Source organism: Microtus ochrogaster, linkage group LG9 (genome assembly GCF_000317375.1).
Source record: "Microtus ochrogaster isolate Prairie Vole_2 linkage group LG9, MicOch1.0, whole genome shotgun sequence".
NCBI classification, from domain to species: Eukaryota; Metazoa; Chordata; class Mammalia; order Rodentia; family Cricetidae; genus Microtus; species Microtus ochrogaster.
The window spans coordinates 11,548,231-11,565,180 of record NC_022034.1 but is presented as its reverse complement, the minus strand read 5'-3'; the positions used below and the strand labels follow the sequence as shown (position 1 = coordinate 11,565,180).

General features: G+C 49.6%; 1 protein-coding gene across 2 annotated transcripts in view; it reads left to right on the top strand.

The window, feature by feature from the left end:
* The first annotated feature begins 4,505 nt into the window (after nucleotides 1-4,505).
* Nucleotides 4,506-16,950, top strand: part of Synj2 (synaptojanin 2) — a 100,118-nt gene continuing 87,673 nt past the window's right edge. For both annotated transcript variants that reach the window (XM_005363402.3, XM_005363401.3), the window contains exon 1: nucleotides 4,506-4,695. In XM_005363402.3, coding sequence (XP_005363459.1) covers nucleotides 4,569-4,695 — 127 coding nt within the window. In that variant the 5' untranslated portion in view covers nucleotides 4,506-4,568. The remainder of the gene's footprint in view (nucleotides 4,696-16,950) is intronic.

Genomic DNA, 16,950 nt, shown 5'->3' with positions numbered 1-16,950 from the left:
GTTGAGCGAATTCCCAGAGCACTTTTTCCAAATACTTTTTGGCATTTTTGTGTGCTTGAGGTTTTGTTGTAAACTGCTTTTTATTCCAGCTGCCGAAAGTTGTCCAGGTGATGCATTCTTCTCCCAAATATCTCTCTCCTGACATGAGTAGCTTTGGCTCCTTAACCCGTTGCCACTCCTGCACATGTACCACGAGCTCTGCTGCCCTGTCCCCTCCTCCCCTACATCCTAAGGAGAAAAGAGCCAGGCGAACGGAAACGGCATCTAAGAAGAGCGCAGGGTTGGGGAGTAGAGGTAGCTGATTTTTATATCAACTCTTTCAAATATTCATAAAAATAGGAAGCAACATACAACTTTTTTTCTCTCACCGAGATGTCAGCCCTCGGCCTCAGATCCTTCCTGGGACAGAAGCTTGTTCCTATGTAAGGCCAACTCTTGCCTCCCCAGCACCATCTCTGGATAGAAGGACTGTTGGGCCAGAAACCCAAACTTTTGTAGCTTTTTCTATAGCTTTTTGTTTTGTGTTGTTTTGTTTTTCAAGACAGTATTTCTTTGTGTATTCTTGGCTGTCTTGGAACTTGCTCTGTAGACCCAGGCTGGCCTGGAACCCACAGAGATCTGCCTGCCTTTGGATGAGAGAGATCTGAGGGCTGGGATTAAAGGTGTGCACCACCATTTCCCAGTAGAGGGAAAGTGAATGTGGTTGGGTTGTTTGGTTGGTTTGTTGGTTGTCTGGCTGGCTGGCTAGCTGGCTGGCTGGTTGGTGTTGTTGGACAGCCGCTTGTTGGTTCCTGGCTGCTCAGCCCTGAAATAATCATACAGAAACTGTATTATTTAAATCACTGCTTGGCCCATTAGCTCTAGCTTCTTATTGGCCAACTCTTACATCTTAATTTAACCCATCTCCATTAATCTATGCATGCATCACCACGAGGTTGTGACCTACCAGCAAGGTTTCAGTATGTCTGTCTCCGAGGTAGCTCCATGGTTTGTCCTTGACTCTGCCTCCTTTCTCCCAGCATTCAGTTTAGTCCATGTGCCTCTCCCCCCACCACCACCACCATACTACCTCTATTCCCTGCGCAGGCCCAAGACAGTTTCTTTATTAACCAATGGTATTCACAGCATATGTGAGGGGAATCTCACATCAGGTTGGTTAACTGGCTTTTCCAGAAAGGGTCTTACTGTGTAGCCCTGGCTATCCTGGAACTCTTGGCTGGCCTCAAACTCAAGAAATCTGCCTGCCTCTGCCTCTTCAAGTGCTGGGATTAAAGGTGTGCCCACCACTGCCCCTGTAACTTTATGCTGCTCTGGGATGATTACTACAGATGTTTTTCTGTGACATTTTGTGAAATTTCTTTATGCATGAATCTTGTGGCCCTGTCTAAAAGCAGCTATTCCCAGTTAGGATCAGAACAGGAAGGGCACACCTGCCAACTCCCCGAATGGGTACACCTGTGGAGTCCTGTCTGCTTTGCAGAAAACCAGGGAGGCCCTGGCAACCGTGGCCTTCGTCCCCTATCTGTTTGTTTGGAGATTGGCATGGTTGGAGACTCTGCCTGGTTTCCACCAATCTGGACATAAGCCAGACAGCAGCCCCGGCCACTGGGAGTTCTTCCTGAATCTAAACTGTTCTGAACACAGGCAGACCTTGCTGTTCTTGGCATGAGAAGCCTATGTGTTTATGAACTTGGGGTTGTTTTCCCAGATCTGATACAGAGGTGCCCAAGGTCTGACTTCCAGCCCGATCACCCCCGTGTGGAAGCTGCTTCTTAGTCTCAGAAGAGAACCAGTTAGCCCCCCATCCCCCTAGAGGTACAGGTGCCCATGCCAGGTACGCTCTCCATACCACCCCACCCTGCCTAACAGGTTTGCTGACTTCCAGAAACAGACCAGAGGAAAGGCAAGCACTTGCCCCCTGAGCAGAAGGAGCTCTGGGTTCGAGCCTTACAGCACACTCTGTATGGCAGCCTGAAGCAGTCAAGCACACATGAGTGGAGATTTTTTTTTTTTTGTATCTGGGGTTTTGGGGGGGAGGTCCTTGTTGACTCTGTTGCCATTCACAGATTGCAGTCTGGAAGGTTCTACTAACTTAGGAAACTATGGGGCCTACACCCAGTTCTCAGATCTTAAATCGTGTGTGCCTTATGTTTGTAGATGGGTCTAGAGTGGATACCACTGTTCCTTCTTCAAGTCAGTTTTTACAAGTGATCCCACACTGCACTTCCAAACCAGCCATCCCTGTCAACACTCCACGTCACCTGTTCAGACCAACTAGCAGGCCCAGTTTTTTTCAGGCAGTTGGGCCAAGTGATTTCAGGCCCCCCCCACCTGGCCACACCACATGGGGTAGACTCTGCCACGGGTGAACCTTCATCATTCCTGGGTCTTGGGCCCGAGGCTGCCACAGGCATTTTCTTGATTAATGATTGATGTGGGAGGAACCAGTCCACTTGGGTGGTGCCATGTGTGGGCAGCTGGTCATGGGTGTGTTTACAAAGCAAGTTGCTAACCTGGTGTGGTGAATCCCATCTTTAACCCCAGCACTAGGGAGGCAGAGGCAGGCAGATCCCTGAGTTAAGCCAGCCTGGTCCATAGAGCTATTCTAGGAAAGCCAGGGATAAACAGAGAAACCCTGTGCCCTCCCCCGGCGCCCCCTCCCCCCCCCCAGAAAGGAAACTGAGTCAGACATAGCAAGGCAGTAAGCAGCATTCCTCCATGGCCTCTGCCCCGGAGTTCCTGCCTCGACTTGCCTGGTGATGGACTGAGACCTGTAAAATGGAATAAATCCTTTCTATCCAAGTTGCCTTTGTCCATGGCATTTATCACAGTCATAGAAGACAAACGAGCAGATAGCTCAGCAGCGAACCACTCTCTCTGCTCCCAACACTCACATGGTAACTCACAACAGTGGCCTTCTGGACTTTCTGGATCCTGTATGCACATGGTATATAGTACATACATGCAGGGAAGCATTCATACACATGAAATAAAAACATTAAAAAAAAAAACACCTCTCAAGCAAAATGAGCAAGTGACTTAATCACATATGCGTCCGAGTGTACACAAACACTGTCACCAGGGCAACTATATTATGGTGAGCTGTTGACTTCCTCCCAAAGGAAAAGTGGGCCAAAGGCAAGTTTGCTAAACTTTTTTATTGTTTGAGACAAGGTTTCTCTGTGTATCCCTGGCTGTCCTGAACTCACTCTGTTGCCCAGGCTGGCCTCGAACTCAAAGATCTGCCTACTTCTACCTCCTGAGTGCTGGGGTTTAAGGCGTGCACCACCACCACCACCACCCAGCTGAGTTTGCATACTGTTTACAGGAGGTGTTAATATCTACACCTTATAGAGAAGGAAGCTGCCTAAAACAAGCCTTCGAAGGCCAAGCATGGTCCACCGTTAACAAAGCAGAATGAAGTGTCAGAGAGGAACCCCAAGTGGCCTGATCAGAACTTGGTGAGGACCTCTGGCACCATCACACCGAAAAAGGAAACGAAAACCTTCAAACCCACTCCAGTTCCACCTGGCTGCCCTTGCCCCTCCCTAGCAGACCAATCCTGTGGACCCTCACACAGGGAACAAGGGGCCTTGCCTCAACTTGCTTGAAGGCTGGAGATCACCAATAGAATCAAGGCTGAGGAAGAACACAAACAAGCTGAGATCCCCAGGGTGGGAGGAGCACTGTTCACCACCTGACAGTGCAGCTCGGAGAAGTCAAGGTGACATGGTAAATGAAGGAAGCAAGGATCTGTGTGTCACACCCCGGACACCCCTGCTCTCTCAGGCAACACAACCGCTGCCTCCAAACACCAGTCTGTCTCGGTCCATGAACTAAAGACCCCGGTAGAAGACAGCATTTAAAGAGTGTGTCAGGCACACACACACACACACACACACACACACACACACACACACACACACACAAACACACACACCACTCATAAGTGAAGCCCACTTTATGCCTCTGCAGTCCCACCTAGGAGACTGAGGCACAGGGCACAAGGGTTGCATCTGGGGTCGCAGACGATGATAGGGGATGAGTTGGGGAGGGGGCGCTGCGCCGGGCGGGACCCGGAAGGTGGGAGGCGGCGGCGGAGTTTCCCGCCCCTGCTCAGCCAGCAGCCCCCGGCTGTCCATATAAGGCTGCGGGAATCCAATCAGGGTCCCGGCTAGGGACGCTCCCCGCGGCTGCAGCCTCCTCGGCGGCAAGGAATGTGTGGAATCTCCCTCGCCCGCGGCCGCCCGCCTCAGGGAGGACCAGCCGAGAGCACCTAGCCCGGGTGAGCGCCGGGAGCGCACGGCGGCTTCGGTCCCCGCTGTCCGGGTCCCCGCCCTTGGTCGCACCCGCCAGCCTCGCCACTTGGGGGAGTGCGGCTGGCGTCGGAGCGGCCGGGTGGCGGCGCCACCTCACCTGCCCCGGACAGCGCGGCGGGGTTGGGAGTTGGAGGAGGAGGAGGACGGGGAGGAGCCCGCTGCTCCGGAGCCCGGCGCAAAGTGAAACTCCTGGAAGCTGCGCGCCCTCGGGCGGGACCTGGCCCCGGCTCCCTTCGGTGCCCGGTGTCCATGGCTCTAAGCAAAGGGCTGCGGCTGCTAACCCGGCTGGACCCCACGGGTCCCTGCAGTGTGCTGCTGGAGGCGCGCGGCCGTGACGACTGCCTGCTCTTCGAGGCCGGCACGGTGGCCACGCTGGGTGAGTGTCGTGCCCCTCACCCTCGATGCTTCCAACGCTGGCGGCGATGCCGGGGAGGAAGGGAATTAGTGAGTGAGACCTCCTTCACTAGTGGAGACCTGGGGACCAGCAGCGCTTGATTCCCCGACGGGGCGGGCCACGGTGACTTAGGGACCGCCAAAGGCGCTTGTCCCCGGGAGTACGTGGTGCGGAGGATCCCAGAGAGCTGGCACTCCTGGCTGGGTAAAATGCCGCGCTTGCCTGGGGTCTCTGGGCGTCTGTTCTTAGGGAGCCAGCTGGCCCTGGTTCCGCTCTTGGCACTCAGTACGGAAGCCTTGCTCTCTCTGGACGCCTTGAGGAGGTTGCCCTGAGGAGGAGTCCACCTAGTGCTCCCTAGCTTGTGCACCTGTTGAATACACCTAAGCCACATCGCCTTGCTTGAGAGATGGGAACTCAGGCACTAAAGGAGACTATGAGGAACGTTGATGGTGCCCTTCATTGTCACCTATAAATACGAGTCCAAAGCATCAGAACCTGGATGCAAATATCCTCTCTAGTGACTTTATGTTTATGCTGGGTGTTAGGTGACGGCAAGCCGTTGTGTTTCATCGCTAAACTTCAGAAGTCTTGAGACTGGCATTGCGCTAAGGACCATAGAGACATAATCTCACAATTTTTACAATTTTAGCCCGTAATAAAGATAAACAAGCTGAGGCCGAGAGATGCTAAGACATCTGCTCCAGGCAGCAGTCTTGTGTGTGGTTATTTTGGTGATGTCATACAGTGCCTGGCTTCCTGGTATGTCCAGTTTCCGGATCCCTAGTTTTGTAATTGACATTTGCAAGAAGGTCTAGGTAGCATAAAGCCAAAAGTCAGGATTGATAGGATTTTAATGATGAACCTTGGCCGCCAGGCTTGCAACAGTGGGTGTCCAGTTGTCCACCCTCCTGGTATTCCTAGCTAAACAGGATCACTTATACTTTGGAGGTAACAGATGCAGCCAGCACTCACTTGCTTAGGACTTTGTGTCTCTAGTCCTTCTTTCTCATTTGTATGCATCGACCGCAGTTACAGCATATATAATTGTGTATATGTATATAACACATGCCTTAAAAGAGGCATACCTATTTTCAATTCTTGGACCATGACATTAATGTATAGTTTATCTAGTGGGGTGTGGTGGGATACACCCCAGGTTCCAGCTATTCACCATGTGAGCTTTGATGGGAAGATCCATTAAGTCTGAGGGTTTCAGACCAGATGAGGCAACATAGCCAGACCTCAAAACAGACAGGTACAGATACAGAAAAAGCAAACAACTGGCTTGCTCTCAGTCACTTGATTTGGGAAGCAGTATCTCCTGTATTTTGCATCAGAAGTGTCCAGAGTCATGGAATAATTATCACGTTATTCCAATTTGGGTTCTGTCCTGAAAAGTCCAAGTTTGGTCATTTGTCACCGCCTTGAAAGAAAACCATGGAAATTTCCATTCCATTTTGGACGTCCACTTCATAACACATTTATCAGAACCCAGGGATTAATTTCATGGTACAAAGCTACCGTCTCATCAGAAAGAATAAAACGCCTTTCAGATGGGCCACAGCAATGCCAAGCTAAGTTCGTAGGCCAGTGAGAGTGGTTTGGAAGCCACTTGGAACAGGTGTCTTCCATCAGGCCCTTAAGTTTGGGCCACGATGTGTTTACATGGCAAAGGTGATACAGTACTTCGGATTTTACAGCAGAATTCAAAGAATTGTCACAGTGTCGGCCCTCCCCTGTGTTCTACACATCTATCTCTTCACCTAGCCATTTGTTTTCAGTAGGCTGTTAGAATTTTTGGTCAATGAAATGAAACTTTAGTTTTGAAAGACGTTGTAGCCTTTGCTGTAATGCCGTGGGAGGATCCCAGGGAGCCTTCTGTGATCAGAAAGTTGTTGTTCTCACACTTAAAAAAAAAGAATTAATTTTATGTACGTTGATGTGAGGGTGCTGAATCCCCTTGAACCTGAGTTACAGACAGTTGTGAGCTACCATGTGGGTGCTGGGAAACAAGCCTGGGACCTCTGGGAGTCCCAGCCAGTGCTCTTAACCGCTGAGCCATCTCTCCAGCCTCTGTTCTCACACTTGCGATTTTTGCTTCATTTTATTCTTTTTTATTTTTGTTTTTTGAGACAGGTTTTCTCAGTAGCTATGGAGCTGGTGCTGGAAATCACTCTGTAGACCAGGCTGGCCTCGAGCTCACAGAGATCTACCTGCCTCTGCCTCCCGTGTGCTGGGATTAAAGGCGTGCGCCACTACCGCCTGGCCTCATGGTTCTAAAACATCCAAAATACAGCACTGTTGGATGGAATGACTGAACTTGAAAGCTCCACCTGCTCCCAGGGTCAGCTAGCTACGTTTCTTCTATTCCTTGACCTTTCTTTTCCCCACGGAATAGCACTGGAAAGGAGGGTTAGCACTTAAGAGTGATGGCTGCTCTTCCAGAGGACTAGGGCTTAGGTTCCTAGCACCGACAACTGTCTGTAACTCCAGTTCCTGGGAATCTGGTATGCTCTTCACCAGACATATGTGGTGTATAGGCAGACATATATCCAGGCAGATCACCCATATACATAAAATAAAAATAAATCTTTTTTCTTTTTAAGACAGTGTCTCATAGCCTGGGCTGGACTGGGACTCAGACTCTATCTCCCAAGTGTTGGGATTAAAAGTGTGTACCACCACACTCAACTAATCTTTTAAATATGTTTCTTAATGTTATGTTTATGGGGGTTTCACCTGCATGTATGTCTATATACCACATGAGGAGGCCAGAAGAGTGAGTTGGATCCCTTGACACTGGAGTTACACATAGCTCTGGGTCACCATGTGGATGCTGGGAGTCAAACTTGAGTCTTGTGGGAGAATCGTCACTGTGTGTCATTGTGTGTTACTGCTGAGCTAACCCTCCAGTCCCCCAAGTAAATAAACCTATAAGGAAGCAAGGCCGGGAGGAAGATGCACTCTCTCCCGAGTGGTGGTGGCGGTGGGGGAGGGAGGCAGAGACACAGTATGAAGACAGTACATTTATGGCAGTCTGATCCTGACTCCTTGCCTACGGGCAAGGGGTGTGGCAGCCTGGTGTTTCTCTTGGGGCGGTTTCCTGTGCCAGGTGTTCCCAGTGAGTGCAGTTCTGGGAGCCTAATGGAGTGAGGATTCCTGCCGTGTCGGGAAAGGGCTTTCTTGGCCTCTATTGTTCCACGCTCTATCTAAACATTTACTGGGCACGATAGGCTGTTTCCATGAGTGAGCCCACAGCTACGAGTACATCCCTGCCCACTCTGTGAGCCAGCACCTTCCTCATGCATTTCCTCCTGGAGGTGCCATCTGGGAAATGCCTGTGCACTGCCTTAAAGCTTTTAGGAGATTTGGAAAGCAGGGGTCTGGGATTGGATATTGAACTAATGCAGTGTGAACATTGAGGGAAGGATTCTGTGACCCACCCTCGCCTATTCTGAGCTAGCCTCTTCTTCCAAGACGAGCTTCGCTGATGGTCTTCACGCAAGATCACCTTGCCTGCTAGCAGGAGGCTTGTTGAAGAAACAATTCCAAAGTCCTGTTTCTAAAGACTTCACTTAAGAGCCTTCTGTGGACATCAGTGATAGATCTTCCAGAGGCTCAAGAGGTCTGGAAGGCTTTTGGAATCTTGGGGTAGCCTGAATTAGCATCTGGAGCTTTCTTCGTGGCATACAGATAGATGTTCTATCCTCAAGCGCTGACACCACAATACCCACTGTCTTCTGTCTAAGTTCAGGGTTCTCCAGACAGTGTCCAGGAAAGGATGGCTGGGGAGCAGCCTTGTGTGCGCACCTGAGTGTGCTGACTTAAACCCCACCTCTTCCTCCTCTGGCCTTGTCCCTATTGATGGGGGACAGTCTGGGAGAGGTGGGGAAGGGAACTTGAGAGACTTAAGTCATTAGTGAGTGCTCCTAAATTTTGGGGGGTTTCCTGGGGGAAGGTTGTGCATGAACAGCCGGCTTCCTGGCCAGTCTAACTGCTGTATGTGTATAGATGCCACAGCCAGGTTTGGTTTGAATTAGTGAGGTGGCCACCAGCCCAGCTAGGACCCTTGAGAACTGTTCAATTTCTCAGGCTCTGTAGCTCAAATTTATGTGGTCAGTGGGTTGAAGTTCGACTAATTAAGAGCATCACAGAGAGCCAGTAAGCAGCCATCGTATCGATTCTCCAGAATAGAGGTGGAGTCTGGAAGGTCCTGACTCGGGTGATTTGAGCGCCATGCCAGGATCACAGCAGCTGATGGGCCCTGCATCACTGTGTGTGGATTCTGTCTTCTGTGCAGGTTTTCTCCGCGCCATATTTATAAACATGAAAACTAGGCAAGCATGTTTCTCTTTCTGTTGCGAAATCATTATTTCAGTTCTGATTAGCTCGCACTGGGACAGTGGGGCTCAAAATTTTGTTTTTAACTTTTAACTGTGAAAATGTTTAAGCATACAGAGAAATAGAAGGAAAGAAATCAACCTTCATGGACTTAAATGTAGTATTGGTGATTATCAATATGTTAATGTTTTCTACCGATTCCTGTGGATAGAAAGAAGCTCCTAAAGTTTAATTTGTTCTGTACCAAGGGCGATTTTACTTTTTTCCCGTCAACCTGCTCTTAGCTCCATTCGATTTCTTCTATTTTGCTGTAAATTTTAAAAATTGACATCTTTATGGGGACACAGTGATGTTAGGATACATGCAATGCATTAACCAATGTGAAATGACTTAATGAAGCTATTTAACATATCATTTCAATTACTACTTTTTTATGATGAGAAATTCAGATTTGCTCTGTCAGCCACTTTGAGGTGTTCAACACACTGTTACTAACTGTAGTCACCTACTGGCTGTGTAAGTTCACAGTTTTCTCGACAGCTTTCCATAGCAGAAATGGCATGAGTGGCTTCTCACCATTTGGGAGTTAGCGACTCTTAATTGAAGAACTCCTGCTTTGGTCAGGACTCCTGAGGAGGCCCCTTTATTAAAACTAGCCCTTAGGGGTGATAACCTCTGTGCTTGCCCTTCTGGATGCTCCTGATCCCCAGCACCCTGCAGCTTCCTGTGCAAATTGCCCAGCCTGTTACCTGCTACAGAGATGGACTCTTAGGGTTCCTGATTGAATAGGCAGTGGAGGTGCCTACTGTAGGCCCCTAGGGATGGAGCCAGGGTAGGTGTGTGTACTTCTGGCAGGAGCAGAAGGCCTGTGGGGGAGGCAGTGGAAGATAAGGGGCCTGGCTGGGGCAGCTCTGCTCGTTGGCTACATTTTAGACTTGGCCTTCATAGTCATGGGATTATGCTTCTCAAACTAGGAGGACCAAATGTGTTTTGCTTAAGTTCTATATTAAAAACAAGAACAGTTCAACAGAGGAGGGCCGAGGTCCATGCTCCTCTGCCCTGGGCTCTACAGATTGCAAGGCTGCCCTGCTTTGGGAACCTGTGCCGGTCTATAGGCCGTGACCTACTTCTGGGGGCATATCTAGGGTGTTTAGTTTCCCCTCTGTGATTTTTTTTTCAGCTGCTCAGTTTCTGCAATCTTGCAAAATGAGGACAGAGACCATTCCCACCCCCACCTCCTCTTACTTGAATTGTCTTTCAAGCCCTGGATAATGAACGAGAACCTTCAAAAGTATTCAGGGCCTTGACCCAGAACTCTGCCTGTAGCAGTCAGGACAGGAAATGCTCACAGATTGTGAGCCTGTTTTGTTTCAAGGAGTTTTGCTGCAAGCAGGCTCGGAAGTTTTTGCCAGTTAAATAAACTACAGTTCAATTTGATAACAGCCAGCTAACATTTGATGATACCAGCTGGATGCTGTTCTAAGAGGTTTACATGGGTCAATTTATTTAATCCTTAGAATGATACTAGTGACCTCTATTTTATACTTGGAGAAACTGAGTCACAGAGAGGCATAAGAACTTGTCTGAGGTTTCACTTGTAGTTAGCGGCGGGCTATGATTTGTATAAGGCCCATTTCGGAGGACATGGCCAGTAAAATGCCATTCTTGCTATAAAAATATGCAAATAAATATTTGAAAAATGACTCGCTCTGTCCCGTAGACTTCCTGGTGAGTATGTCCATCTGATCTGAGCTGATTTCATCTGGCACTTTTTTTCAGAAGAGACTCCTGCTTGGAAGCAAGTCATCCGCTTTTTGAACAGAGCTGGGACATTACTAAAGGCCAACCTTATGCTTCAAGTCTGCACTCCCGGGGGACAGAGCTGTGTCTAGTCCCTGTGAATGTCCTAGCATAGACAGCCTGATGCAGTCTCCAGGCCAAGGGAAAAGCACAGTTTCCGCATTGTGGTGACTTGAAGGCGAACGGCCCCTATAGTCTCATATATTTGAATGCTCAGTCCCCAGTTGGTGGGGCTGTTGAGGAAGGATTAGGAGGTAATGACCTTGTTGGAGGAGACGCATCGCCGGGAGTAGACTTGGAAATGTCAAAAGTCCGTATTACCCACCCCTCCTGCATGGACTCACCCTCTAAAATACAAGCAGGCCCCCAATTAAATGCTTTCTGTTAAAAGTTGCTTTGGGCTGGGTGGTGATGGTGTACACCTTTAATCTCAGCTCTCGGGAGGCAGAGACAGGCTAGTCTCTGTGAGTTCGAGGCCAGCCTGGTCTACAAAGCGAGTTCCAGGGACAGGCTCCAAAGCTACAGAGAAACCCTGTCTGGAAAAACCAAAAGAAAATAAACAGGGCTGGAGAGATGGCTCAGAGGTTAAGAGCACTGACTGCTCTTCCAAAGATCCTGAGTTCAATTCCCAGCAACCACATGGTGGCTCACAGCCATCTGTAATGAGATCTGGTGCCCTCTTCTGACATGGAAGGAATGTTGTATACATAATAAATAAATAAATCTTTAAAAAAAAAAAGAAAAAGAAAGTAAACAAACAAACATGGAAGTCGCTTTAGCCGTGTAGAGCAATAGCTAAGATGCCCATGAAGAGTCCATGAAGAGGCACTGGGGTGTGAGGACCAAGTCAGATGAGATGTGGGGCTGGGTTGTCCCAAGCTCTGGAAGAAGTTCCTAAGTGAGGTGGACACTGTAGGGACCGACCGTCTGCTCCTCCCTCTCCCTCCCTGCTTAGCCTATTCCAGGAGAGGGATGCTCTGCCAGGCAGGTGTTCCGAGCTGTGCTTTCCACAAAGGCGGTGCGAGGCGAGCACCGGCATCTTTGCATAGGGTTCGTGTGGGAAGGCTAGGTGCACCTGGCAGGCCGTACCTGTCTGTACTAGGACAGATGCGGCTGGCAGGGTGCTACTTGCTCCTGAAGTTTCCTGGTCTAACAGATGGTTCAGACCAAGATTCTCCAGGAGTTCATTAGCCTCAGAGGACAGGCAGCAACTTGTTCTGGTGGCCTGGATGACCCACGGTACTGACCCACGGTACTGACACACGAACACAGAGGTCTGAGTTTAATCTAAAAGCAGCTTTTGGAGGAAAGTGGGATTCCCTGGGGAGGTCTGCCATGTCTGACGGTCATCTCTGCTGCTCTCCTGGCCCCATGCCCAGCGTGCAGGCCAGCTCCTGTCTGCCCTCATATGGTGTCTACTTTGGGTGAGGTAACATATGTCCCGAGAACAGGTCCCGGCCTGGCAGGTCTTGGGGAGGCTCAGAGCCACATATCCACGCTGCTGCAGGGCTACTATGAGCTTTGCTGGTAGTGGAAGTATACTATTTGTCACAGATGCTCAGGCCCAGGAGACGCAGCCGGCCCCATTGTCCTGTCAAGATTAAGATGAGGAGCCAGGTGGATGAGCCTGGCAGCCAATGCAGAATTCCTCATTCCCATTAGGGCCGCTGTTGTGTGCGGGCAGAGCACAGGTGACTGTATTGATTCAGGTTATCTTTACCTGGAGAAATTAAACTACAATCGACCGTCTGTCCCTTCAGCAAACCCCTCTCGTGTTGTCTGCCCCGCCCATCAGTGTTCCCTAGCAGAGAAGGCTGCTCCACATGGTAAAGCTGACCTCTTCGAGGCATCCTGGGACAATGGGACACAAGGCCATGACCTGGAGAACCTGCCTTGCTATCTTGGTTGCAACCTTTTGGTCTGCTATGGGGTCTCAGATACCTTCTCTTCCTGGGAGGAAGCAGATCCCCAGCTAGAAGCCACGTATCAGAGCTGTGGGTCCTTCAGGATGAGAGACAGATGCTGGCTTCCGGCATCCGGACCTTGGTGCACATTTGTTAGGGAAACGATGGCTGTTGTGACCGCAGGAACCAGGTAAGGGAACAACTTAGCCTTCAGGATTGGCTTTGGGTCCCTTCTCTGCTAGACAGAAACCAGCAAGACTGGTACAGCAGTGTTGCAAAAACCCTGATTCTCCATCCACAGCTTCCGGGATCTTGAAATGCAGTCAGCCTTGGGGCAGGGTGGGTGCGCAGGGCGGGAGCTGGATAGGACAGGGCAGGGCGGGGTAGGGTAGGGGCAGGGTTGTGAGCAGTGTTGCCAGGTGACTCAGTACTTGGAAGGCAGAGACAGGCGGATCTCTGTGAGTTCGAGGCCATCCTGGTCAATAGAGCAAGTGCCAGGACAGGCTCCAAAGCTACACCGAGAAACTCTGTCTTAAAAACCAAAAACAAAAACCCCTGTATTTTTGTATTTCCGAAGTTGCTGGTCCGCAGACCACACTTTAAGTGGCGAAGCTTTTTTCCCAGTCACTAACTTGGGAGAAGAGAACAGAGTAGAGCTTTGCCTCCCTGAGCTGTTCTCCCCCCCTTCCCCCCAGGGAAGTCAGTTAATCCTGTGGTTTAGATTCACAATCTGGAGCTAATTACAGCCTGCGTTGTCTCTCCTAGGTTGAGATTCCATTTGTCTTTTTTTTTTCTTTTAAGATTATTTTTGTGTATGTGTGTATGTTTGTGTGAGTCACTTGTGCGCAGGTGCCCCTTGAGGTCAAAAGGTGTCAGATCCCTGGGAGATGGAGTCAGGCTGCCCACTATCTCTCCCGCCCCGCCTTTTTTAAAAGGCACAAGTACCTTCAGTAGTTCACTCGTCTCTCGGTTTCAACTACTCAGACTTTGAATCTTAAGCCTCAAATCTTAAAATCCAAATTCTAAGTAGTGATCTGGCAAAGAAACTACCTGTTGAGGCTTTGAGATCTGAGCTGAACCCAGGACACTGATGCAGGCTTCATTGTCATTTTGTGTTGCTTCTGAATTAATGAAAATACCTAAGACCGTGTCCTCCATCCAGCAACTAACAAAACCCGTAAAACCATAGCAGCGCCGGGTGGCGGCACAGACCTGTAATGACAGAATATGGACAACTGAGACAGAAGAGCTGGGAGTTCAAGGCCATTCTGTGCTACTTAGCAGCTAAAGTTCCCCTTGGAGCACCTTGTTTTTTGTTGTTTTGAGACGAGCTCTCACACAGCCAGGCTGGCTTTGACCTCCTGAAGATGGTCTTGAATTTCTGCTTCTCCTACCTCCGCCTCACGAGTGCTGGGAAGTCCACCACCATGCTGGGTTCTGCAGTGTAGGGGACTGAGCTGTCATCCCACATTCTACCGAATGACTACAGTTCCAGCCTCTCAGCATTTGTGTGACTGTGTGCTGAACCATGCTCATTTTGTGGATGCTCTGGCAGCCGCTAGATTTTGCAATTTTGAATTTTGCAATTTTATTTTTTTAGTAGTGGGTGTGTACCGAGCCTGGTCTGATGTTCATTACATAGCCCAGGCTTTAACCTAAGATGGGATTTTTTTTTTTTTCCAGAGCTAGACTCTAAGCTCAGGACCTTGAGCATGCTGGGCAAGCATTACTATACTGTACTGTACTGTACTATACTATACTACTGCACTCTATAACCAGAGCCTCTATTAGAGTCTCGTTAAAACACAGATGAAGAGGAGAGTAGACCCAGATGTCAACCTCTAGGCTCTGCATGTATACACACACACACATACACACTCGCTCGCCAATGTCTGTTCTTAAAACTACATTTTCATTATGGCATAAGATTAAGAATAAACTGACTTTTGGGCAGGGCATGGCATTGGTGAGATAGTGGTGAGCCTAGCTGCTGTGGTGACTTGAAAGAGACCGGTCCTAATAGTCACACATGTTTGAATGCTTGGTCCCCAGTGAATGGAACTGTCTAGAAAGGATTAGGAGTTGTGGTCCCTGGAGGAGGTGTGTCATTGGAGATAGGCTTCGAGTTTTCGAGTTTTCGAAAGTGTTGCCATCCCAATTAGAGCACATTCTCACCCCCCCCCCATGTATGCACATCAGATATAAGCTCTCGGCTTGCTGCTCCAGCACCACGCCTGCCTGCTGATCTGTGCTTCCTGCCATGATAGTCAGGGACTCTAATCCTCTGGAACCATGAGCCCTAAATTCATAGTTTTTTTTATGCCTCGGTCATGGTGTTTTGTCATGACAATAGAAAAGTAACTAAGACAGATACCTTTCATGACAAAGTAACCAGTTGCCCTTTGGCTGGAGAGGGGATAGTTTGTGTGTCTGGGTATGTAAGATACCGTTTTCTGTATGTTTTAATGAGCTATACATTATATGAACTTAGATTCACCAGGGATCTTTTAAGAACATTATTTTTTTAAGAAGGCTGCTGTTCTTTGGCTCCTGCCGAGGGGTCCAGTGGAGCCCAGCTGGCTCCTGCAGGCAGGGATGACCAATGAAGATGCTGTCACGCGTGGTAGTAGGACATGAGCTGCAGGATAGAGCAAATAGGCTCAGAAGAAAAACTTGAGGGTGCTTGCTCAAGAAGGTGTGAGCTTTGGAGGCGCTTCCATCGCTGCCCTGGGTATCCAGCGTGCTGTTTGCTTCCTGGCTGTCTTCTTTCTCATGGACATTATGAGGAGCTTAAGGTGTTGATGTCCATCGTGGACACTAAGAAGCTCTTGGATCTGGTCCTGAGGTGCCTGGGAGTGAAAGGACAGTCATGTCTGAGCTGTTTGGCATTCTCCAGGAGACAGATGGACAGACACATGAGTGTGCTGGAGGTCAAACCAGAGTGGAAAGTGTTGATTTGATGGTTAGTTTTGTCACTACCTTGACACAATCTAGGACAGCCTGAGGAAACAGTCTCAGTGAGAGACTGTTTAGGTCAGGTTGGTCTGTGCATATGTCTGGGTGGTGAGGAGTGGGTGCCTTGACTGCATTAATTGAGGTGGAAGACTCGCCCACTGTGGGTGTCACCATTCCCTGGGCTAGGGGCTCCTGGGCTGTAAGAGGAGAAAGTGAGGTCCTCAGCCCTAGGACCATGAATTCCCCCCTGCTCCTGACTGTGGGTCTGCTGTGATAGCTGCTTCAGATTCCTGCCTGGGCTTCCCGAAAACGGGGGACTGTGACTCTAACTTGGAATTGTAATCAGAATAAATAAACTCTTAACGTTGCTTTGATCTCAGGGTATTTTATCAGCAACTTGGAAGGAAACTGGGGTGACCGATAACCCTCAGAGCTGTGAGATAAACTGGGTGATGGCTCCTTAGCTAGGTGAGCTCATAAAGTGGCCGCTTTCCAGTGGCAGCAGATAAAACTCAGTCACCTTCCCCTCTGCCCTCATTTGCCAGTTAGAGGATCCAGGAGGAAGAGATTCCTCTCCCGGCATGACTGCCGTACTGAAGCTGTGATCCATGAGAAGAACACCGTGTTCTTAGGAGGACACCAGGAGCAAAATTCAGCTGAGTTCAAACAGGAGTTTGATGTACACTTGGTACTCCTCCCACACAGACTGGCCTGTCCCAGTGCAATCCCGTGTGACAGAAAGCTGATAGACATCCTGATTCCTCTTTTCCTCGCCTCAGCCAGCCTTCCCACAGGCCCCGCCGTTCTCACATTAAAATACCCTGCTAATTACACCAAGCCTTCGCTTGCTGCCGTCACCTAACTACTCTGGCTTCCTACTGGTCCCACCAGCTGCCGCCCTCATCATCCCCCACCCCCATGCAGTAGCCCTGAAGCCTGCAGGACCCTTCCCACTTTTCCTTCCTCACCACCCATCTTTACTGGGCTCACATAAGCCAAAACACGCGTGCCCTTCGCCCGCAAGGAAGAGTGGCCTTTCCAGTCGGCCTCCAGAGCTGTGGGGAGTCTGTCACCTCTGTTTCCAGACCCTACCCTGAGTCATGGTTCACGAACATGCTACTTTACAGGGGAAGATGGTCAATATTGAAGCATGGTACGTGGAAACAGGCCTGGGGCATCACGTGTCTTACTCAGTATTCCGTCTTGGTGTGGGAGAGTCTCCGTCTACACTGTCGGG